The sequence below is a fragment of the Triplophysa dalaica genome, chromosome 14, assembly GCF_015846415.1.
Source record: "Triplophysa dalaica isolate WHDGS20190420 chromosome 14, ASM1584641v1, whole genome shotgun sequence".
NCBI classification, from domain to species: Eukaryota; Metazoa; Chordata; class Actinopteri; order Cypriniformes; family Nemacheilidae; genus Triplophysa; species Triplophysa dalaica.
The window spans coordinates 14,015,694-14,040,070 of NC_079555.1; the positions used below are offsets into that span (position 1 = coordinate 14,015,694).

Consider the following 24,377-nt stretch of genomic DNA (forward strand, 5'->3'; position numbering starts at 1 on the left):
TGGCTTGTCGCACACATTAATAAACGCTTAATGCTTAACACAACTTGTTTGTTTTCTCTTCAGACATTGATGAATGTGCGAGCGGTCAGATGTGTGGACCACAAAGCTTGTGTGTGAATACAGACGGGTCTTATCACTGCGACTGCCTACCAGGATACAGAGCAGCTGCTCCCAGACGCCAATGCCGAGGTCAGAGATCATTTAGATTCACATTTATTTTATTATACACCATTTTTAGTAGATTTACTATATTTTTACACCGAGGCGATTATTAACGTTATAGTGTCGTCTTTATGGGCTCCAATTAACACTTCATCCATAACATTTTGACATTTCTCTCAGGAAAGTTTCTTACACTCTGAAAACTGCATGAATATTTAATAAGGTCAGCACTGAGGCTGTTTGTTGCTAAGCAACCGGTGTTACACTGCAATACTGATATGAAATGTGAATGTCTGACTTTGGGTTCGTTTTTGATCCAATTTCTCCCGTTCCATCATTCTGTGCTCATTCTGGCTCAGACATTAATGAGTGTCTGGAAGGAGATTTCTGCTTTCCAAGAGGAGAGTGTGTGAATACAGATGGCTCGTATATGTGCGTTTGCTCGCAGGGCTACAAGAGCGGCGTCAACGGGACGTCCTGCCAAGGTATGACACAAGAGATAATACACAGCCATGGATCTTATTGTTATACTGCCATTCATCAACAAAAGGAGCTGGGAAATATGAAATCTAAAGAGACAAATGTGTTCTTGTTGTTAACCTCGTAAATCTCAGCCCTCCGATCTGTGGATTTTTCGGTCATAGGGGAGTTGTTTTAAAGGGAAGGTCTCAAATCAGATTTGTTTTACTTTTTATATAATCATAAAACTACATTGCTCCGAATAATGAAATAAACGTAAATGTTTTCTTAATTCGACTTCACACCCCTCTGTATAAAATAAATCTACAGAATAATTACACAGTATTAGGGTTACACACGCAGTTTCTGCCAATGTCATGTTAATCTTGAGTACCTATAGAGCAGTGGTAGAGCATCACTTTGGGGTCCCCCAATTAAAAATTTACCAAATAAAGTTTGACCAAATAATATTAAACTTAGAACTAGTTTCTGGTTTTAGAAAAATTCTGTTATACAATCCTGGAACATCCATACATTTGATTGGTGGTCTTATTTTTCAGATGTTTGATTGCCTAAGTTTATGATAATTTTCTAGATTTCATATAATGCCACAAAATCTGTGGACCCCCTGAATCCATCCGGGCCCCCCCGTTTGAGAACCACTGCTATAGAGTACAGTGTTTTTCACCTTTCCCCAGCCAACTCATTGTCAGAGTTGATATGTTTTATGTTTTGGTACTAACTGAGTTTTCTGTGGGATGATGTCATTCTGATTCGTCTTTGTATGTTACCAGATATTGATGAGTGTGCAAGAGAGGGAGTTTGCCAGGACGGCCGTTGCAGCAATACAGAGGGATCATTCCTGTGCCACTGCAAAACTGGCTTCACCACTAACCCAGAGAGAACAGCCTGCCTGGGTACAAACATACACATGCCATTGCATACAGACAACAGAATTTAACTGTGAATTGCTTCACATTTGAAAGTTGAAGAGAATGTGAATGAAATTTGAACTGTGATTTAATGAATTAACCCTCGTGCAATGTGCATATTTTAGCAATGATTCAATGTGTGGGGTTATATTAACCTCAGAAATGTTTTAATATACAATAAATTACTCAAATGATTAATATTAACTCAAACTTTACCTACCTAATATTTTTATATTATAAGAAGCTGTTGAATCTTGTAGAAAAAAAAGAACACACTTTCAAAACATTCACACTCTAATTCAAGTGGGCATGGGAGAAGAATTACTGGAAATAATAACATATTTATTATTTTCATATAATCATGTTATTATCACATAAGTGCATTTTCTTGATGACCATTTTCAAGACTCAAGATTTTCAAGAACTTCGCAAAAGATGTCAGAGTTGCTTTGGGGTCTTTTAGACCCTAAACATAACAGGACGGTTAAATATTTAAACAAACAAAAATAAAAAAAATATTCATTTGAATGTATTGATTTTGACCAATTATGCAAATTTAATCCTTTTTCAGTAAAATATTTTTTCCTAAACTGGCTGTTAAAATCAGTAGCTTTACGTCTTTGTCTCTATCGCCATCTCTGTTTGAAACGGTTTTAGAGGGACAGCAGAGATATGCTTTTTGGGAATACTGTTATATGTTTTGTGTAAGTTTGTATCTTATTTGAATTGGTAAAAAATAAAAAACCTCACTCTGTACTGTCTCAAATCTCCAACAAACAAGGACGAGTGTGCTTGTGTGCTCACTTCAAGCTATTTCCTCCTTCAGATCTGAATGAGTGTTTGGACTCTGAGGGGGCCGTGTGTGGATCCCAGCGCTGTGAGAACACCATCGGCTCTTTCCACTGTGTGTCGTCCTGTGAGCCTGGATACCACATCACAGTCATAGGAGAGTGTGTGGGTAAGCTTCAGAGCCCATAAACAAAACACAACATAAGATTTTTCCCATGTTCTGTGTACAGAAATCAAATAAAGAATCTCTCTCGCAGATATCAATGAGTGTGCCAATGCGACTGTGTGTGGGAAAAACTCCTATTGTCAGAATCTGATTGGCACATATCATTGCATCTGTGACCGGGGCTATGAGTCCACGGGCGATGGGCAGGCATGTGTCGGTGAGTCATGCACATACATGCCTGCTGTCAGATTCTGTAAAAGTGTGCAGAAAAACTGCCCAATAGTGTCACAATGAATGTACAGTTCACTTTGTTTCTTTCGCATCAGACATAAATGAGTGTGAGATGATGGAAGGTGTGTGCGGATCTGCGCGCTGCTGGAATGTGGAGGGAAGTTTCACATGCGAGTGTGAGAATGCACAGGACGAATATATCCCACAAGTACAGCGGTGTGAGAAGAGAGCGAGTGCAGGTGAGCACACACGCCCTCTAGTGTTTGAGTACGGTCGGAACAGGTTATTTTTAGAAACTAACTTCTTTAATGAGTTATGTCAAATGTTCTTTAGAATAGTATTTTAACAGCAGTAAGCCCTGAGAATATTACTTTCCTAAAGGCAGAATAAGTATTAAATCAAAGGTAAATTAATTCAAATAAATAATAATGATTTAATAAAAATAAAGCGAGTAATTTATCATGATGATCAAAAAACTATTAACTCAGTACAAGTATTATTCCTTTCATGGCCTAGACAATTATATACAGTTTAAATGTTAATCTTGTTTATTTACTATTGTTTATGTATTTATTTTGGTACATGAATGCGTGTGCATTGATAGTATTTTGCGTTTAGTAAAAGTGAAGTGCACATTTTAAATTAAATGTAATAAACTTTTGGTTATCAACAAATTTTATCAACAAATATTATTATTTAAAAAAAAATATGTGTAAATATTAAGATATATGAAGTAAATGAATAGTTTGTTTGCAATAAACAGATAACCCTTTTTAAAAGATCTGATATATCATGTTTACTTACTCAAACTGCATTTGGGTTGTTTTGATTAAGTACTCACACAATAAACGTAATATAAAACATGATTTTTTTTAAAAAGAGAAAATTTCAAATACTTTTTTCAGTGCTTCGGGATTCTCTGTATATGTATGTTTTCTGTCTTTTTGTATGGGTTTACAGCAGGAAGTTCAGGACAGCCGGACAGAGCTTCCTCTTCCACAGCTGTGCACGGATCAGTTAGTTCTGGTACAGAGTCTGGTTCTCTTCCTCAAGCTCGTCCTGGAGAGCTGAGAGAGTGTTACTACGGCTTCTCTGAGCCCTACACTTGCAAGATATTGAGTCAGAACACCACGCTGCAAGAGTGCTGCTGTACGGCGGGCCAGGGCTGGGGTCTCCTCTGCCAGTACGACATCTGCCCTGAACCTGGAACAGGTGACGATATAATATGCACGTTCAATAACTAGTATTGTCATACTCTTAACTTTCACAAACTCATCAATAACTCTCCGTTTAGCGGAATACCAGTCGCTGTGTCCCAACGGAAGGGGTTATGTTACCGTGGAAACGGGACCTTTCAGCTATAAAGGTAAAGCATTATCCAAACGATACCACAGGCTCTATATGCTCTTACATTTATCTGTGATAAATCTTTCTGCCATTTGTTCTTAATAACCTGTGTCTGGTTGACCTCCGAACAGATGTGGATGAATGTAAGCTGTTTGATCCGGAGGTGTGTAAGGGCGGCGTGTGTGTCAACAACATTCCTGGCTACGCATGTTACTGCCCCAGTGGATTCTACCATGACATGGAGCTGATGGAGTGTATCGGTCAGCATTAACAATATAATAGATAATGATACATTATTTTGCCTTGAAGGAATCTATTGATATTTGGGGGGGGCGTGTTTATTATACAGTACAGAGTGTAGCCTCCCCATACTCAAAGGGGCCACTTACCCAAAAAACTCACTCACTCTCATGTCATTCCAAACCTGTACGACTTTCTTTATTCAGCAGAACACAAAATTATTTTGAACCCAAGAGACATTTCTCTAAATATCTTCTTTTGTGTTCCACAGAAGTAAGAGTCATACTCGGGTTTTAAACAACATGAAGGTGAATAAATGAATGTTAAAAATCTATCTTTTCATTTGTCTCTCTTTCTGTAGACAATGACGAATGTCAAAGTGAAGATTCCTGTCCTGGTGGCATCTGTGTGAATACATTAGGCACATTTTACTGTACGTGTGAGCCCCCTCTAGTGCTGGATGACACACAGCGCAGCTGCGTCAATGCAAGTGACCTTACTGGGGGTAAGAGAGAAATGTTAACGTTAAGTAAAGTAACAAAACGCCTTTAACATTTCCCATTGCCCATAAACGTACTGAAAGATTTATGTTTTTTATAACGATCTGTTTCGCTCGTTCAGATGAGAATTTAAATTTCTGTTGGCGTCATGTGACGGCGAGTCTGGTGTGTCAGAGCCCTCTGCTGGGAGTTCAGCTAACCTTCACTCAGTGCTGTTGTTTGTATGGTGAGGCGTGGGGTCTGCAGTGCGCCCTCTGTCCCCGCAGAGATGAAGGTAGCCACACATACTCATGCAATCTGTTCACGTCCTCTTATGACTTTTTAACACTCGTAATGTTGTTTTAACTATGACCAGAAGCACACGAGGCTTTGTGTAATGAGCTGGGTCCTCCTCCATATTCTCCACGTTATTATGAGCGCTTCGGCCTGCTGCCTCCGCCTGTAAGAGAAGAATACCTTCCACCTTACGACCCCCGTGAGTTTCCCGAAACTCTGCCAGGGCGTCCGGAGTACCTCCCTACCGATTATGATGACTACAGCCCTGTAGGGGCAGGGGGGAGACTGTCTGGGCTGAGAGAAAGACCACCCACTTCATATGGACTCCCAGATTCCCCCTATAGACGGCCATCGACTGGGTAAGCTCCATAACGGATTAAAAACTTGTTAGTTGATCATTTTCAGTCCGTTCCCTTTTTGGCATCACTAACTTTACTAATTTAACCTGTGGTCAAATTGGGTAAAACAGTGGAAGTCGTTATTATGAGGAAGACGATTATGAGACCGCCCCTGGTCCTCCTTTCGGGATCCCCGATCCTCGCAACGAACGGGCATTCAATGCACGACCCCCGCCAGCCCGCACAGACGGGCGCTCGCTGAACCTGGCCCCCCTACCTGAAAACTCCCCCTACCGTGAGGGTGAAGGGGAGGAGTCATGGAGAGTCCCGCCCCCATTCCCAATCTTCCCTGACAGACGGGAGGGACCGCGGAGAATCTATGACCGTGAGTAATAGAGGCAGAATTCAAATTTCGGGGTTTACTGTTCTTTTAACAATTATTATGTGTGTTTGCTTGTTTTAGGGAGATATGAACCATATGGAAGTCTGAGTTCAGAGGAATGTGGTATCCTTCAGGGGTGTGAGAACGGCCGCTGTATCCGTGTGGATGAAGGATACACCTGTGACTGTTACGATGGTTACCATCTTGACATCACCACCATGACTTGCATAGGTGTGACTTTGCTTTTTATCTGTCATAGTTATTGATTTTGTCTCTTATACAAAGATGGACCTTAAACAGACTAAAATAAAACAGAATTAAAATAAAATAATAGCTTGAATGTAACTTTAGGCAAAATTGACGATAAATTTGTAGTTGCAGTACACCAAGCATCCTTTAGGGGGCAATATTTAACAATATTAATAAACGATGTTTTTATTTATTCATTCATTATGTTTGTTATTTATCCCCATAGATGTAAATGAGTGTGAGGAAGAAGACACAATAGACTGTAATAACGGTCGCTGTGTGAACACGGAGGGCTCATACAGGTGCGTGTGTCTCAGGGGATTCATCATGTCCCGAACACCCAACCACTGCATCCCTGCTTGAGTGAACACACACACAAACCGAACAAAACACACAGTCACGTAAGTGTGAAAGCCGGACTGCCAATCATCTTACAGTTTGTAGATTAGACTATTCATCAGGTCACTATTCATTTTTCTCTACATTGTTGTAAATTGTTACTTTATTTACAATGTTTGTATCATAAGACCGAATCGTTACACATTATAACACACATGAAAGACTTGGATACTGTGGGAAAGTGATGTGGCTTTAAATAAACTTGGTTATGTTTGTTCTGAATGAGGCTACAGTAGATAAGCTTAAATGACTAAGATAAAGATGAAACCACATCATGCAGAAGCACTTTTGAAACCTAACTTCTGTACGGTTTACTCCCATTTTAGTATTTATATACCCATATCAATGAAGGCAATCTCATGTATCCTGTATAAATATTTTTACAGTACATGATTTTATATTTTTGTCTTGTAACTTTGGTGTCTGAGAATCCTCCTGTTATTATTTGTTACTGTAAACGTTTTCGTTTGTTTACTTTAAATCTAGTCTTCTGCCTCGCCACAAATCTTACTTCATGTAACAGAATGCACTGTATTTGTGGGGGAAATGCAGTTGTGTGAGCTTTCACGCAACTACTATTGTAAATTTTTTTTAAAGACTTCTTAGATATTTGTTACAGTACATATTTTTCTGTATGGTTTTGATATCTGCTACTGTTTGTTTGAAAAAAATATATTTGCACACATTCTATTGTATCGCGTGTTCTGTATTCATTTTCACTTTTTTTTTTATTAACAAACATCCGGATGAAGATGATTTTTTTTCCAGTTCAACGGTGAGCCTTAAATTAGACAGACATAGTTGAAATCCTGTTTGTTGTCATTCTTAGGCGCTCTCATTACCCCCTCACGTGCTTTGTGTGAGGTTTCTAACCAGCTTATCTGCGTGGCCCTAATGTTCCTATGGTGTTTATATGAATCCAGCTCTTATGTCCCTTTATAGGCCAATCCTCCCACATTACAGACAGGCAAGCTGATTAAAAGGCTTCACTTCACTCCTACTGTACTTCTGTGGATTGCACCGACCAGCGGAATATCAGCTTTCTCTCCATTGTGCTTTCCTCCAACAAAATGCTGTGGAGAATTAAAGTTTTCCCTACAAACCTCCTCTGATCCACGTTTGTTGATAGAGTTTTTTTGTGTTTAGTTAAAACACTGCGGCAATGGGGTGGACTGAGTGCATTACTCACATATATATACATATACGTGAAATGCTAGAATTGCTGCTTAGTGTTTATGGTCAGGCTTTACATCAAACTTTGATTCAATTCATGTCAACACGTGGATCAAACAAATAGGCAATTCCAGCGTTATGGATGTGACGTTTTGAGTAAAACTTGAAATTTACATTTTCAGAAAATGTATTAATTGGCAATATATTGAATCATCTGTTCACTGTTTATTTTAATAAACCCCTGTTGATACAGTCCAGACATCAGAAAAATTTCCTTCTATGCACGAGTTTTCTATTTTAAAAGAGGGCGTTTTGGATGTGACCAGAGCCGTTGAGAAAGAGAGAGAGAGTGGTGACAACGGAAGTTCAAAACTTTTGCATGTCGCATGATTCATGGAGCCTTCAGATCAAGGAAGTTATGTTTTCCCTTTAAATGCTTTATTTCTTTCATTTTTTTTATTCATTAAATGAGTTCGTCACAACCGGCTTGTTTTGCTGCTGCTCCATCCATTAGTAGTAACTTCTGGGAACTATTGAGAGGCTCCATGAACCGCCATTGCTGTGAAATAACTGTTCCATTGGAGTCAGCGGTTGACGCAACTCTCTCTCTCTCTGTCAATGGCTCTGTATATGACAAAAAAGGACGCATGTTTTTGAGGGACAACATATTTTTTAGGATTTCTGTGAATTAAAATGTATACAAACCAGCTCAAATACCCAACAAATGGAGAAGGGATGATCTACATAGAATACCACGTGCCCATTTATGAGAAATATGGACTGTTTATGTGAGAGTTTCGTTATGTAACAATTAACTTACCAGACTATGGACATGGCTTTATAAACACACAAAAAAGCTTTAAAAACTTTGAGAGCTGACATATTGGCATCTGACCTACAGTTATGATGAAAACCTTAGGTTAACAGAAGAACTGCTTTAGTTTTTCTGTGTCTTAGGTGTGTTAAAAGCTGCCCATGCATGTATTAGACAAATTGCAAATATTAAAGTTTCGGAACAAAAGATGCATTCTATCTAAAAGCGAATGCTCACCCAGACTGCCTGAAACGCCTCGTGTAACCACACCCTCACAAATCTACGTCAGTTACTGGTATGACTTGACTAAAACAGCCGATATGTATACGCAAGTAGCTAGGCATACCGTTCAGTACAATTGCTTTGGAACCTGATGTTCCAAATATGGTAAGAGGCGTTAGATTTCTGTCACACGCTTGCAGTATTCGACCAATCACTACGCACTGGTTAACCGGCCAATCATAGCACACCTCACTTTCCAGAGCGATGAGCTTCGTAAATAATCTCGGCGTTTCAGAGAGGCGGGGCAAAGAGGAGATACAAACATGCACGCTATGTGGAAAATACAGCAGTTTTTGAACCTTGAATTGTGTATACACATTACATCACATCTACAGTAAACAGTACAGTTTCGTACAGTAAACGATAATATTTGTTTTAGCTGTGTCATACACACATTTAGTCTCACTTGGAAGTGCAAGTAACCTTTCACTTTTAGGCTTGTGCTTATTCACAGGTAAATCTGACAAAAAGTGGCCTAGTTTGCTTAAAACAGACAACAAAATAAATTTTTAAGAACATTTTGCATTACACAATGCATTGCATTTTGCTTTGTGACTATATTGTAACTTTTAACCATTTTACATAAAAGTTACTTTTTTATTTGATGGTGATCGTTATTGCAATATGATCCCTGACCCATTTCTTAGCACTTTGCAGGACATTCCCTCACGTTTAAGTGCGAATGCGGCACACTTGTGGAAGTGTTCGAAGTGTGCGTTCGAGTTGAAAGTCAGCAGTCTGTCAGATTAACTCTCTCGCCATGACACTGCAGGAAAGAAAAACACTGGCACAGCCCACTGGAGGCAGTTTTATCAGCGATTCCACACACTGCATGCTAGAGTGATAGATCTTATGTAAATAGGAAATCTTTATGCATGAGTACAAAACTAATTGTCTCAATTTGTTGCTGAGGAGGCCTTTCCCGGATTAAGGCCTGTGAAGAACGAGACAGGTGTTACTTGCAGCCTACATGTTAATCCTCTCACCTGCCTGAGATGGATACCGCGGTTGCGCTGGGTCAGAAATGGGTCAGTGTTCCATAATACAGCAAAATAGGGTCATCACCTCACACCCAAAAAAGGGTCAACGTATCACAGCTGAGTGAGTGGAACCCCCCCCCCAATACTAGGAACTGCTCTAATCCTCCTCACAAACCAAGCTTACAAAAAACATGCTGGGAAAACAAATTGTTACACATGCACGAAATTGTTTATTAAAGCGAGCAAGCAATTGAAACAATTAAAACGTAACTTAAATTAATTTTAAGCATTAATGGACGTGGTTTGTTTGACCACATAGAACGTGAAAGATGTAGGCCGTTTGTGTCATATTGCATCATAGCAGGTGTGAAAGACAGTGATTACACGGTTACAGTTCTCGTACTTCAGTACAAAGAGTTCCCATGAATATCAGACCTCAGCACATTTGGCTGATCACCAGATTTGTAATTGAACAAGTACACACCCCTTACAAGTAATCTTCACATCTACACAAAACCTGATATACTGACTAAACATCTATAAAATAATAATATGCATAGTCATACTTCTCCTATTTCACTATGTTTATCACTCCCATACAATTTTGGTTGTAATAAGGTTGTAATACAACACATTTAAATAAAAAAGACAGGCATTTAAATAAAAAACGATACAAATTAAATAAATAAAAAACACACCACAACACACTTTTGTCTAAACACAAAACCCCACAAAAAAAAGATAATTTAGTTTGTTAGTCCAAACTCCAAGCAGTTTTTGGAGAATCCAACCTAATCGTTTTGTAGTCGTTTTGTAGTTCAATTGAAAGAATTAACATCAGACCTCAGATATTCCTTTTCTTATCTCAGACTAAAAGTAATAATCAGTTAATGAATTTCATCTGATTGTGGCACAGCAAGAGATGTTTCAGTGATGCAGAGTTCCTGTTTTTCTAGTAAAGAGAACTCAAAGTAGACACTGTCAACAATGAAGCAATGCAGCAACAAGGAAACGACAATGATTGTTTGTTGGTGTTCTCAGCCAACTGCAGATAAGGAGCGTCTTTGTATTTATTTACATAAAACAAAACACACTGGGGTGGGGCCTTACAATGGAAAAGAATTACACAAATAGCATCAAAAATAATACACACATACTCGACACAATTTTTTTATGATTTGAATATGAATAGCTCTGCATTAGATTTTTTTATGATTATGTAATTCCATTCGAAATGATATGTAAAGTTGAATCATCTTGTTTTACATAACGGCTGGCTTTTATGGAGTGATTTGCAGTTGGCCTGCATGCATTGTTGTGTTTGAGGATTTGACCTGTCAGTTATGAGAACTCATCAATAGGGTTTTAATTAGCATGCATCTGGATTAGACAGTTTGGCCCCGCCCATCTCTCTGCATCAGTTAAATAAACCTCAATCTGTGGAGGTGCTGGTTAGTGTGTCAGCTCTTTTCCCTCCCTCTCATCTCTACTGCTCTCTCTACATTCTCCTTATTTAAAGTTACACACTCTGGGGAAATATAGTTATGGATCTCAAAGAGTTTTGCCTGAGTGAAAACTTCCATTTTCTAAACCAGCATGAGTAAGTTTCCAATTATTGTTCTTGTTTTATGCTATATTTGATTTTATATCAGTTTGAGACTTATATGTTTGGACTTTGTATATCATTTTAAAATGTTTATTACACTTTATTTTAAATGATCAGACTTTTTCAGTACCCTATTTCCAGTGCTTCTAACAATAGGCCTAATGTTATGCCTATCCCCAATTTTGTTTCATTTTCTGCTACCTTACATCATAAATAATATAATTATTAATAAAATGGGCTTTCCCTGTAGTAATAATTTATGTTACTTATATTCATTATTAAGTCATTAATAACCAAATATTAACATTATAAAAAGTTAAGAGCTTGCTATTACTACTTTCCAAAGTTTTTGCCTCGTACCTCATTGTTAATAAGACTGTTCGTGTAAGTTGCTTATGTATTTAAACTTTTAAAAACGTTTTTAGTTTTATCTTTTCCAGTCTTCTAGATGCGTCATCCACCGATGATCCTCCGTCCCCTGTTGATCCTCCGGTTAAAGCCAGACCTCAGAGCCCGTCGTTCAGCAGCGCGACGCCGTTCAGTCCCGGCAGCACCTCGGACAGCAGCGGCTACAGTCTCTTCTCCCAGAGTCACCTGAACCCGGACTCTCCCGTCAGCTCCATCTCCAGCTCTGTCTACAATCCCGTCATCCTCAGCGGCGACTACATCCCGTCACTGAACCCCGGGCCCAAACGCTTGTGTCTGGTGTGCGGAGACTTCGCGTCTGGTTATCACTACGGTGTCGCGTCCTGCGAGGCGTGCAAGGCCTTCTTCAAGAGAACCATTCAAGGTAAAGACTGAAACCTTTGTAGAATTGAAGAGTTTAAAACTCATTGCAAAACATTATTACATTATATACAGTATAATGCAAATATAAATAAAACGTTAGAAAAGACCCTTTCAAAGCAACAGAAACAAACGTCACTGCGCTTTTGAGTCCCTGCATATTATTTATGTTTACAAGCAAATTAAATAACAAGTAAATTACATTAACAAGCAAGTTAAAAGTATGTCTAGACAGTATTATTTTGGGGAACCAGAAGAACCGTTAACGTTACTTCGGCTAAATTTACAAGACCTATTCAACAATTGTTTATTTCATAATATTGATATACACTCAAATTCATTATTTTTATTTAATATAATTATGATACAATTAAATACGATATAATAATTAATTGTAATTCAATTAAATATAAACAGTTATATTATTAGCCAGCCAGACCGATAAACAAGCACAGACCGGAAGTCAACTTCCAGCAAGACTGGTATGCCAAAAAAACTGTTAGGTAGATTTAAAATTGAATTAATACAATTAAAATACAAAAATTAATTAAATATAAAATAAATGGTTATATTATAACCAATCACAGGCCGGAAGTTAACATAAGGCCAGGCGCGTGCGTCCGATGAAACCTTCTATAGCTGCTTTATATTTATTTCTACTGACATTATAATAATAATGTATGTTGTAAAATGCTATATTTAAATATGATAATACTATATACAAGTTTATTTGTCACGCACAAGATCTCAGTGACAATTTGAATTGCTTGTATGGATCTATTCTACAGCAATATAATATAAACATTGAAATAAAACAGAACAGCAAAGTTTAGGTGTATTTGTGGTCGGCTGCTGAATTGTTTATTGTGCATTATTATTATAGTTAATGAAGAAGTTAATGAAAGAACACATGAATGAGTGTGTGAGAGGCTTAAGGTGATGAATACAATGATCAATATTGCGTCAGCTAACTATGTGAACAGGATTGATTTGTGTGTGAATACTCAGTGTGCTGTTTTGAACAAAACACATCATTAGCAGGAACAAAAGACTTTGTCAATACATGTGAGTTTTGCTTATTCACAGTAGGAGACTATTGTACAAAAACAAAGTTAACATAATTTGCATTCTTCATCAAAATAGACAAAACAGTTGCCAATAATTAAAATGTTGAATTTTTGTATATTTCATAACAACTTCTATACAGTATATGTTATATATTTTCATATAATATAATCAAAACAATGATAGTATACATTTTGAATTCCCAATATGAAATGCTGTTTCATTTTGTCTAAATATATGTAACAGATAAAATCCGGCTTTGAAGTCTGAATGACTGACTGTTTATTAAAGATAAAAAGCAATAATTAGGTTACAGGCTGAGAGAACAAATTTATTGGGTTTGGCTTTGGGCAGACAGAGTCCAGCGTTTCGCAGTGTGTTAACATATCAATATATTGAAGTGTTCAATCACATAATGGATGTCTAATCCCAGAGGCTTGTCGAGTGTTGTGTTTGAGAGAAATCCATTGATCAGATTTAATTGCGGGATCTGATTCTCTCTGCATTAATGGCTGGAGAACACTGATCAATAGTCTGGCCCCTGGGAAAGCACAACATTTGTAACTCGAATAAAAATGATTCAACGATGAGGCGGTATAAATCAATACATGAACTCTGTCTGGGCTTCTATGGATTTCTGTGTGAAAGCTCAGCTTGTGAAGCACGGAACGAATGGATTTGAAGTTTGATTAAGCAAAAATGGCAGACATATTTGAGCACTCAATATTCTTGTATTATGTTCTTTGAAAAGGAAGATTGGGATCTTTACCCAAATTTCAGGAAGGCATTCATTGTGTTCGAGGAAAAGTTTGTTTGCTTGTTTGTGTTTTAAGTAAGAGCCTTATCGATGTTGAGTTGTGGTGCTAATATGGGAAATTTGTGTTCAGTCCTCTTCATTATTTCCAGTTTCTCATCGTCCCTGAATAAAAAGTATCAAAAGGAAATTGTTTTTTAATGTGTACATTGTAAATAGCTTTGACTGTTGATGTTTCAGGAAACATAGAGTACAGCTGTCCTGTGGTGAATGACTGTGAGATCACTAAGAGACGACGGAAGTCTTGCCAGGCGTGTCGATTTCAGAAGTGCCTGCGAGCCGGCATGATGAGAGAGGGTGAGTCCAACTTTTAGTTAATCTTCAAATAGTGTTTTTTTCTTGCATTTTTCATAATTCAAAAAACTTTTAATAAAAATGTAATTCTTGATTTTCAGTGTTTTGAACCAAACATGAAATCTTTCTCAAACGCTTAAGGAACTAGTTGAAATGTGATGATAAGAATTGTGAAAATGAGTAGATGTTTTATCTCTTGGTCTTATAAACACACGCTAAGTTCACGTGACCTGTTCAGGTGTGCGCATGGACCGTGTAAGAGGCGGCAGACAGAAATACAAGCGCAGGCTGGATTCAGGCACCTCTGTCTTCACCAGAACACCTTACACACATCCAGGCAAAACAATCCGTAAGTCTCAGAAATATATTTTGCTGTTAACATATTTCGATCTTAAAGCTTAGTTCCCAAGGTATAAGAAAGGAAGGATTATATGGTTGAGGATTTAGCCTGCTTATGGATTTAACATCATAATCAATAAGTCTTTCTAAGCTCTCCTACATGTACATTGTCACATTTTTTTGAAACATCTAAACAGCTTTTTCTTTCCAGGAAACAAAGTCATCTCTCAGCTCCTGGTTTCTGAACCAGCCCCCCTGCGAGCTGCTCCGGACCCCTCGACCCCCGACAGTGACCTTAAAACACTGCTGACGTTATGTGACCTTTTAAACAGAGAATTACTGGTCGTGATTGGCTGGGCAAAACACATTCCAGGTAAACAGCTTAAAACATTTTTATTTTTATGAAACCAATTAAATTAATCCGTAGGACGAAGTTTTGGAATATTGACACATCATCATCTCATCCAGGATTCTCCGGTCTCTCATTGGTGGATCAGATGGCCCTGCTTCAGAGTGGCTGGATGGAGACCCTGGTTCTGAATGTGGTGTGGAGGTCTCTGGGTTTGACTGATGAACTTCAGTTCACAGAGAACATGCGACTGAACGAGAGCCAGTGCAGCGCCGCGGGACTGCATGATCTCTACACATCACTGCGACATCTCGCTTCCAAATACCAACAGATGGGCTTGAACCAGGAGGAGATGGTCACTCTCAAAGCCATGTCTCTGGCCAATTCAGGTGTGTTTACGTACACATTCTAACATTTAAAGGAATAATAAATATGATGAACATTAAAATCTGGAGTAACATATATCAGGATACCCTCTCTCATCCCTCATGAATTCTCTTAAATTTCGACACCTATTATTTTCTACATTTTTTAAAAATGCTACTCCAAATCCATGTGGTGTGTATAGATCGCGCCCTCATAGTTTTCTTTTTTTGTTCTCATTTTAGTCACAGACTCATTGACCAAGACAAAAACAATCAATATGTGTACAGCAGTCCGGCGCACAGATCAATACATCCGTCTAATGCTGGCTCTCTAACCATACAGACCATTAGACTTGTCTCCCAGCTTACATCTAACCGCAGGGCATTTTGGAGACGGACAACACTGAGGATACTATTGTTTTAACTCTTGACACAAAAATATCCACATACAGTAGATGTCCTCGACCCATTAAGCGTCAATGGTTTGACAAAAAGGTGAACAATAAAAGCCAACATGGCTTAAAGTAAACACAAAAGTGGGTTTAACACTTAATCGGTGGCTAACCAAATCACCCAGAGCTCCGTTTGACCTTGACAATCATTTCTTTTCAGATGCAGAGAACGTAGAGGGCGCAGATGCCGTGCAGAGTTTCCAGGACGCTCTCCACGAAGCCCTCCAGGACTATGAGAGCAGTCAGAGACCCTCCGAGTCTCATCGTGCCGGGAGATTGCTCATGACCCTGCCGCTGTTACGGCAGACTGCTCACAGGGCCGTCCGCTGCTTCTGTCGGCTACACACTGAGGGCCATGTACCAATGCACAAACTCTTTCTGGAGATGCTGGATGCCAAGATGTAGACTAGGTCGGTCTAGATGCCAATGAAGGTAGTTTGAAAGAAAACCTAGTGATGGTGTTATAGGGCAGCTGAACTTGGGAATGGGAATCAGAGGAAGGCTGATGTATTTCTTCACTTGGTCTTTGGTGACTTGTTGGAGGACAAACTCTTTTCCGACATGCATCAGTTAAGTGGCGCAACTCTTTGGAGAGCTCAGGCAGCTATACTGCACTTGAAGATGCGAGGTTAAAGGGATAGTTCGTCAGAAATGAAACTTCTGTCATCATTTTTTTATTGTTTATTTTTTGATGTGCACAAGAATTTGAAATACTATTTTAAACAATGAAAGTGAATGGTGATAAACACTAACAGTTTAATGATAGTGACTGACACAGTAACTTAAAGATTTTCAGAAGGTATGCCCAGTTTGGTTAAAAACATTATATTATTATTGGGTTGAAATAACCTGAGGAATAAATGATGTTAGAAGTTTCTTTTTTTGTGAACTACTGCTTAACCATGCTCAGTCTCAATGAAGCACAATCTTGATGTTTTATTATTTATTTGATCTGTATGAAATACGATGAGATTATCAATTGATATGGTGTTGGCAGCAGAGTCGATGTAATTTTTGTATTTCCTAATGTTTTACATGATATATCAATCATTTTTGTATCCTTTTAGAATTTTGTCAATCTAGATTTGGGAATTTGGTTACTTATGTGACGGCAAAGCTTTATTTTTAAAAAACTGCTGCAGCAATAAATGGCGAAATGTAACAAAATATCAATAATACATGTCTGTAATATATTCTCATGGAGCAATACGCCTTTTTATTTATTGTCTTATTTATTAAATCCATCCACAGCTATTTATATAAGAATAAACTATTTTTATTTTGAATTATTAAAGAGTCTTTTTTTAGCATTTCAAGCAAACCAACTTAAAACGTGTTGTGTTGTGAATTTTTTTAATCAACTGACCCACATATGTATTAGACGGAAAGCTAGTCAATTTAAGCTTGTGATAAAAAAAAATTGAACAGAAGCACATGTTAAGACATCCTAGTATTAGATAAATAATGTGTGCATGGTTTAACATTCTATAAACAAACTCTACAATCCAAATGAAGCGTTGATGTGTTTAATACAGTAACAGCCCATGTTTACACTTTTAAAGGCACACCAGCAGCACTGCCTGCATTTACACACAACAACCCACTCCTATGTGGTTTAATGTAAACGGCCAACTGGTGTCTACAGATTACATGCAGACATTGTGGTGACTGTTGGATGACTCTACGTATACAATTTTCCACTGTTTTCTATAACAGACCAAGTGGAAGAGTGAATATAAGTCCATCAAACTCATCTTTATCACTGTTTAAGGGTAAAGTCCACACATTTTTTAGACACACATTTTAATTTAGTTTTAGACATTTTTGCATATAGCAGTAAACCCATATGATAGCAAAGGCTAACTCATCAGCCAATATTTGGTCTGTTAATGACAGATTAAAGGAGTAGTTGTCCCAAGGGCTTTCCATAGTAATTTTTATTCCTACTATGGAAAGTCAATTGAGACAAATTTTAAGACTCCTATAAGGTAAAGAAGCTTCCAGATTTTGAGCATGTCGCCTAAAATAAGCATTCATGTTTATTCTGCAATTGTTCATAAGGGAAACCATGATATCTAGCCATATATAAACAGTGTTTAGATATATTTTGTTTTTCATTCATGGAGTTAAATTAGCCAGTGCATAAACAATCAGTGTGATGTACGAAATACCAAAGCTTCACAAAGCTGAAGCTATTCCATTATTGTATAGTGTGACTAAACAAATATGTCTTCACTTTAATACAGTTACAGTGTGTTAGTAAATGTACATAATGTAAAACATTTCTTTCAATGTCTTTCTCCATCTTTTTTTGAAAAGTCTCAAGGAATGTTTCTTTATCATGTACATACTCTTTCAAAGACTTCACATTCAATATTATAAGGCACCCTGCATTATCGACAGCACGGTCTGTTTGACCATTCTTCAGTTGAAACATCCTCAAAAGCTAGTTTCATTCATATTTGGTTTAGGGCTGGTGGAAGGTGGAGAGGTGGGGCTTTCGTGGCCAGTCGCATTCTCACTGGGCGGAGTCTCACTGGTTGGAGAGGTGAGGGGTCGTCTTGGAGACACCGGTGTTTGTGATCTCGCTGGACTGACAGGAGAGGGGGTGGGGCTTGGCGTGGCAGGTGAAGGTCTTCTCATTGAACATGCTCCTGATGATGTTGGTGTCTGCAGGGCGGAGAATGGTGACTGCATCCTGAGGCCGAGCCGTGCTTCGAGCTCACTGCACACCGCTAAACTCCGCCTCCCCGCGTCCAGGCTCCCCATATCCGAGCATTTGGCTCTTTCCTGACATCGCTCTACAAAGCTTCCTCTTCGGATAGCTCCAAGACCGTCACGGTCAAGCGGGGCTCGGCTCGGGTGGGGGCTATTGCTGCCGCTGGTGGTACTGGCGAGAGAGGATTGGCTAAGGCCGAGGTGGGACGGGAGCTCACGAGGTTTGCTGAGGGGTTGTATTGGCCCGTGGCGAGGGAGACTACCGTTTAGAGGAACAGGGCCACGAAAAGCAGCCCCTGCTCGAGGAATCTCACTCAACTGGGACTGCAGACTGGAAGAGAGAGAAGAGACAATGTAAAGATGCATACAGTGCCATCTACTGGAGATGGAGAGGAATTTCACTAATTATAATAAGATTTTTGTAAAGCTTTATTTTTATTTTCGGATGTTCTGTCTATTAAACACCTTATTTGTATTTTGTTGTAAGACTAGAAGCAGGGAATGTGTGCATACCTGCAGGTTGAGTTGCGAGAGGAGTGTGTGAGAGAGACGGCAGGACTCATATCTGGGGTTCGAGTCAGTGCAAGATCGCATTGGTCTAACAGTTCCAACAGTTCCTCTTCAGTGGGACCACCAAGAGCTTTAATAATAAAACAACGGAGATCAATACAAAGCAGAAAAGAATAAAAAATCATGGTAATGGATTTCATGTAGCATAACTCGCTTTGCACTAGCCACACCCCAAGCATGGGTTCAATTCATGTATTGATAATATGTAAAACTTGAGATCACTGTATGTCACTTAAAAAAGATGATGCATGCCAAAGGCTCATATGCAATTTATTTCATCATACATCCATATTTATTTATATACTCTTTGTCTTCCTCTGCATTTACCTTTGATGTCCACTTTTCCTGCAATCTCCATTGCCGTCGTCAGGTCCCACATCTGGATGCTGCCGTTACTATGACCACTGAAGAGGTAACGGCGAGGCCTGGAACCAATGCGGCTGGATCCCTCGCATTCATGAACCACGAATGAAGTGATGGAAGTCCCATCCACCGAGCGCACCTCACACACCCTTCAGAGAGATGATGTGTAAAGCGCATGTGCTAAAATGTATGTGTAGTATTTATACACATTTAGATGGATCTGTTAAACTGACCTTTTCCCATTGGATGAGAGCCTCACGTAGAGTTTATCAGTGTCAGGAACCACACGCTGGATAAACACCTGCTGTTCATCTCTCTCACCATACGGACCTGAGCGCACAATAAACAGTCAACGCGTTTTGTCCCCAGGACCATCAGTAACGTCCAGATGTGTCCGATCATCCTTCATCTTGCAATAAACTGAAACTTGTTTAGCTTTTTTCATATTACCGATTTCTGTGCCTGCAGAACAGCCACCATGGCCATCGATATCATCCAATGAGAGGATCTTAAAGGAAGTTAGGGGGGTGGAGCCAGGCTGGGTGGATATCATGCCTCTAAAACGTGTCACCGTCCAAGTACGTACATGATTGTTGTCAGCACACACTGCACAGAGGAAAATGGTAATTAAAGTGTGCCGGTTCATTTAATCTTCACATATGTTACTATGCAAGTTTGTATGTGAGAAAAGAGAGCTGCTAACCAGAGATGAGATGTTTCTCAGACAGCATGATCTTGGTAACAGGGCTGCGGTGTACAGAGAAGGTCTGGAAGAGTTGTGGACCAGATCCCACGGTCTCCGGATGCTGCACAATAACACGCACAGTACCTGAACTGGTACCGTACGCTATCTCGATCCAGTTCCCACTGTCGCCTAACAAACACAAAAGCACTGGTGTGAGTGGTTTTACATGTGGTATTACACAAGGTCTGTGTGAATGTGATAGATTGTGTAAGACTGTGACGTCATAGGCTGGGAAGTTACTTGTTTTAGGTGTCAGGTAGACGCTCATTGCAGTGATGGCATCTTCACTGGGGTCTCGATACAGTTCAGTGACTAACAAATCGTTGTCCTTCATTCGCAGTGGAAACTTTTGGACATCTGAATGACACACATTTGTGATGAATCCCCAAAACAATTTCAACATTGATAAACAAATAATAAAGGGAGGCAAAATCTGACATCACGTATACAGCATTGGAAAAAATTAAGAGATCACTGAATTGATTATTGAAAATTATCATTTTTGTTTCATTCTGTGAAGTTTCCAATAAAAATATTGTTTCTATTTGCATTTATTCGCAGAAAATGAAAACTGGAGAAACAGGTCAATATAACAGAAAAGATGCTCTGTTTTTTCAGACCTCAATTACTGCAAAGAAAAAAAACCTCATATTTACTTTTACGCAATACAGCAATGTTTGTACATGTATGTAGGAAAAACTCAAGAATTAATTTTTATGTATAATAACCTCTATTTTATGTCCTCCTGAGGTTTGATTTTGTTGAAATTCAACAGACACTGGACTGGAATGAACACAATACATCTAGAAATGCTGATTAAATGAAAATTTGCAATGGCCTCTTAATTTTTCTGTGGCTATAAAGTACTATAATATAATCTTGTATCACAATAATGGTATATATAATAATGTATAAAAAAATATATTTCATACACAATGTGTATGATCAAATGAACTAAAAATTACAAATGAAGTTCTCATTAGATTTATTTATTTCTCTCTGTGAATTTGAATACAATTGAACAAACAGTGTGCAAAAACTCATCACTGTATAAAGCTTGAGTTATGATATTTACCTATGTAGTAAATAGATCCGTTATTACAGCCCAAAATGAGGAAAGATCCAGCTGTGTCGTAACTATTGATGGGAACCACATCTTGATTCTGCAAAGAGACAGATGGACACATCAAGAAAAGAAAAAAACTTCTTCTCATATCATTACAACATCAAATGCTTCTTCAGTACACAAATAAATGAAGGAAATGTGAAACACAACGCAACAGTCGGTCTGAAATTACCTGCCAGTGTTTAGTAACAGCGTTCCACACTCCCACTTTACCCGTGTGGCTAGTGGCAATGAGCTGATTTCCTACAAAGAATAAAGCCTCCACCGGCACATTCAGACTGAACACACCTGTAGACCAGAACAAACACACTCTTGTGAATCAAGAATATTAAAAAACATTAAGAGAGCAATTTTTTCGTTCTCATGTTTGTTTGATTACATAGCTCAAATCACAATCTATAACATTACGACATTATTACATTACGAAACTCTAACCGATTTCATTGCCATTTCCATCAGGACAGATAGCCCATAAGATTATCTCTGTGCCCGACGCCACGGCAACCATCTTGTCATTGTCCCCAAGTGAACCGCCCATGACTTTAGCATTAAGAGCAACTCTGTCGATCACCCAGTCCAGCCGTGGGCTCGTAAAGACCTGCTGCCATCCAGTAGACTCCTTAACCCTAAATACAGATCAATAGTTTCCCAATGTGAGATTGTGTCGTGAACAAATCCAAAACATAACCGTTAGTCAGTTCAAGAGAATCTCTACCTGTAACAGACAACAAACTGGGCGTAAGCCACAGCAATCCAGTTATGATGACCGCATATTATTCTGACCATGCCTGGGTCAGACACCGGACCTGAGAACAGAAATCACACGATTAAAGAAATGATTTAAAGTAGTTGTTTTAAAATGAAGAAACAATGATTGTATGCTGAAAAAAATGGAAAAAGAAAAGCGCCTAGGAAAAAACAACTGAGTATACCGTAGTATAAAATAACTTAAGAAAGGATAGAAAACTGGAAGAGAATCTAGACCTGGCACGCGCTCCTCCACAACAGCTCTGCCCAGTATGCCGGCATTGCCCAGGTTAGGTGGCATAGTGTTGCTTCTCCTCACGGGGGCTCTCTCCACTGGTCCTGAACGCCCACCCATAAAATGCGGTCCTGCCACGCTGTGCCTGTTTCTGCGCTTCACTGGGTACACTGTAAAATACACACAGATAAAGCATTATAACTTTAGCTTCTTTATGCAACCTGAGCTGTCATTTCAAAGGCTATATGCCAGGTGGTGCTCACCTGGTGGTGGCAGGTAGCCATTGAAAAGGACGTTCCCACAGGAGGAGCGATCCAACTCATCACACAACTGCAGTTTTCGCACTGGAGATACAGAGATGTGGTGAGAGACCAGACATGCAGGGGATATTAAAAGTATTAAAAATGATGTTTCTTCCATATAAGAAAATCCCATGCCTTGCTTTACCTAGTGGAGTGATTCCATAGAACTCTGCCTCGTGCATGAGTAGATGAACATCTATGGACCTGCAATAAAAACAAAATGTTATGCAATAACTTTCTGTTCCATCTATTCTGCGTTAAAGGAAATCAACAGCAACCTGGGATCTTACCTGGGGTGGAGCTCTTTTGTGCGCAGAAAGTTCAGAATCGTGGCAAATAGAGATGGATCTCTGTCTACGAAAATCTGGAAGAGAAAAATTCAATGCAGTTTTTAAAAGCATATATGCACAGCATAGGAGTGATTTATAGGGTAAGCATTCATTCAATAAATCAAACTTACTGCTCCGGTCTCATCTTTTAATGTCGATATCCGCCCACTTAATAAACTACACAAAGAAAGATTTATTTATTAGATTTATAGATAGAACTTTAGGCACACACATTTTACTAATCTGCAATGTTGTCCGGTATTAATATGAATATTATTAATATATTGTTAATATTAATACTAATACAGTGTCTGTCAAGATATAGTGTACAATATAAACAAAAGGTTAACTGTTTGACAACCAACTGAAAAGAACCTTAAGTAATAGTTTATATTCAAAATGAAAATCTCTTGTCATTTCAAAGAGGTATGACTTTCGTTCTTCCATAAGAAGATATTTTGAAGAACATCTGTAACAGGAAACTGTTGGTCTCCATTGACAATGTCCATACAATAGAAGTCAACGTGTACCACCATTTTTCCAAATATCTTCTTTTGCAGAAGAAAGAAAATCACACAGATTTAAGATGACAACAGTGATAACCGAATTAAAGTACTCATTTAAAAATCGTATTCAGTTTAGTTTTCACTGAACAAAGAATTGCAAACCTTGAGAAAAATGAGTCAGGAACCCATGTCAGGGTCTGTCTGGAGGTGCTGAATCTGTTCCAACACACAAAAATGTAGGTGTCATGACTAAAACAGATCTGATCACCTTAAAGTTACAGAAGAGCATGTATAACAATCAATAAGTATTATGTATTAACTTAAACGTGCTGTTTATATTATTTCCCCTCAGGCCTTACAGCTGCTTGCATAGGCATGCAGCTGTTTATAAACATGCCGGGTAGGTTAATAGTTACAATAGTTTAAATTAAAGTATTTGTTGATACAATCAGCTGTTTTTTATAAAGACTACAAACATATTTAATAATATAAAGTGTCAGGATGTGTGTCTCTTGGTTAAGTATCTCATTTAAACAGGATATGCAGCTGATTTTAAAAGCAACCTTTTGCCCCCGACGTTTAGATGAATGATGTCTCCAATCCTCGCCATGATAATCCCTTTTATCGACAAACATTCATATCGAACAGAATTGTTGAGAATTTATATACACTACATGATAAAAATATGAAAAACGAGTTTATGTTACTGGTCGTAACCAAACAGCGGAAGAAAATACATTTTAGCGAAATGTGTCTTGCGGAAGTGGAACATTGCATTTCAAAATAAAAGTATCTAATAAATCTTTCTTTATTTTCTTGAAAAATGTTACAAAACTCTAACCTTTTCTTGGATAATTTAAAATAGAAGGATTTCATTATGAAATAAATACGATTTTCACTAATGCCCATTGCTCATAATTATTCATAACCTTTTACAACTTATTTTT

General features: G+C 38.5%; 3 protein-coding genes across 6 annotated transcripts in view; 2 read left to right on the top strand and 1 right to left on the bottom strand.

The window, feature by feature from the left end:
- LOC130435223 (latent-transforming growth factor beta-binding protein 4) overlaps positions 1-7,165 on the top strand; it is a 53,582-nt gene extending 46,417 nt beyond the window's left edge. For all 3 annotated transcript variants that reach the window (XM_056765655.1, XM_056765657.1, XM_056765658.1), the window contains 15 exons: positions 64-189; positions 522-647; positions 1,416-1,538; positions 2,380-2,511; positions 2,600-2,725; positions 2,835-2,978; positions 3,700-3,951; positions 4,034-4,105; positions 4,218-4,346; positions 4,688-4,831; positions 4,948-5,100; positions 5,182-5,461; positions 5,572-5,825; positions 5,904-6,053; positions 6,298-7,165. In XM_056765655.1, the coding sequence (XP_056621633.1) occupies positions 64-189; positions 522-647; positions 1,416-1,538; positions 2,380-2,511; positions 2,600-2,725; positions 2,835-2,978; positions 3,700-3,951; positions 4,034-4,105; positions 4,218-4,346; positions 4,688-4,831; positions 4,948-5,100; positions 5,182-5,461; positions 5,572-5,825; positions 5,904-6,053; positions 6,298-6,434 (2,348 nt within the window). In that variant the 3' untranslated portion in view covers positions 6,435-7,165. The remainder of the gene's footprint in view (positions 1-63; positions 190-521; positions 648-1,415; positions 1,539-2,379; positions 2,512-2,599; positions 2,726-2,834; positions 2,979-3,699; positions 3,952-4,033; positions 4,106-4,217; positions 4,347-4,687; positions 4,832-4,947; positions 5,101-5,181; positions 5,462-5,571; positions 5,826-5,903; positions 6,054-6,297) is intronic.
- Positions 7,166-10,519: 3,354 nt separating this feature from the next.
- esrrd (estrogen-related receptor delta) lies at positions 10,520-17,075 on the top strand. 2 transcript variants are annotated; one of them, XM_056766115.1, is made up of 7 exons: positions 10,520-11,319; positions 11,766-12,115; positions 14,171-14,287; positions 14,523-14,633; positions 14,835-14,996; positions 15,092-15,361; positions 15,581-15,892. In XM_056766115.1, the coding sequence occupies exons 1-7, from the start codon at positions 11,264-11,266 to the stop codon at positions 15,670-15,672; spliced, it is 1,158 nt and encodes a 385-aa protein (XP_056622093.1). In that variant the 5' UTR covers positions 10,520-11,263; the 3' UTR covers positions 15,673-15,892. The 2 variants fall into 2 exon arrangements, with proteins under 2 accessions (XP_056622093.1, XP_056622092.1); XM_056766114.1 differs by lacking the exon at positions 15,581-15,892 and adding an exon at positions 15,950-17,075 and having other exon boundaries at positions 10,526-11,319.
- A 226-nt stretch (positions 17,076-17,301) lies between these two features.
- shkbp1 (SH3KBP1 binding protein 1) lies at positions 17,302-24,173 on the bottom strand. The gene is made up of 18 exons (XM_056766113.1): positions 23,994-24,173; positions 23,593-23,646; positions 23,056-23,101; positions 22,886-22,959; positions 22,741-22,799; positions 22,557-22,637; positions 22,296-22,463; positions 22,027-22,117; positions 21,747-21,937; positions 21,484-21,599; positions 21,261-21,348; positions 20,426-20,542; positions 20,144-20,314; positions 19,891-20,046; positions 19,674-19,770; positions 19,405-19,589; positions 19,021-19,147; positions 17,302-18,838 (listed from the first exon to the last, which is right to left on the bottom strand). Exons 1-18 carry the CDS (start codon positions 24,038-24,040, stop codon positions 18,229-18,231), a joined length of 2,478 nt encoding a protein of 825 aa, XP_056622091.1. The 5' UTR covers positions 24,041-24,173; the 3' UTR covers positions 17,302-18,228.
- Between the last annotated feature and the right edge of the window lie 204 nt (positions 24,174-24,377).

Excerpts from the sequence above, each read along its gene's own strand:
- esrrd (XM_056766114.1), top strand. The coding sequence starts at position 11,264 with ATGGATCTCAAAGAGTTTTGCCTGAGTGAAAACTTCCATTTTCTAAAC. Across the intron at positions 14,288-14,522 it reads AGCCGGCATGATGAGAGAGG|GTGTGCGCATGGACCGTGTA; the intron begins GTGAGTCCAACT and ends TGACCTGTTCAG. Across the intron at positions 15,362-15,949 it reads CATGTCTCTGGCCAATTCAG|ATGCAGAGAACGTAGAGGGC; the intron begins GTGTGTTTACGT and ends ATTTCTTTTCAG.
- shkbp1 (XM_056766113.1), bottom strand. The coding sequence starts at position 24,040 with ATGGCGAGGATTGGAGACATCATTCATCTAAACGTCGGGGGCAAAAG. Across the intron at positions 22,800-22,885 it reads ACAAAAGAGCTCCACCCCAG|GTCCATAGATGTTCATCTAC; the intron begins GTAAGATCCCAG and ends TTTTTATTGCAG. Across the intron at positions 21,938-22,026 it reads CAGTTTGTTGTCTGTTACAG|GGTTAAGGAGTCTACTGGAT; the intron begins GTAGAGATTCTC and ends ATCTGTATTTAG.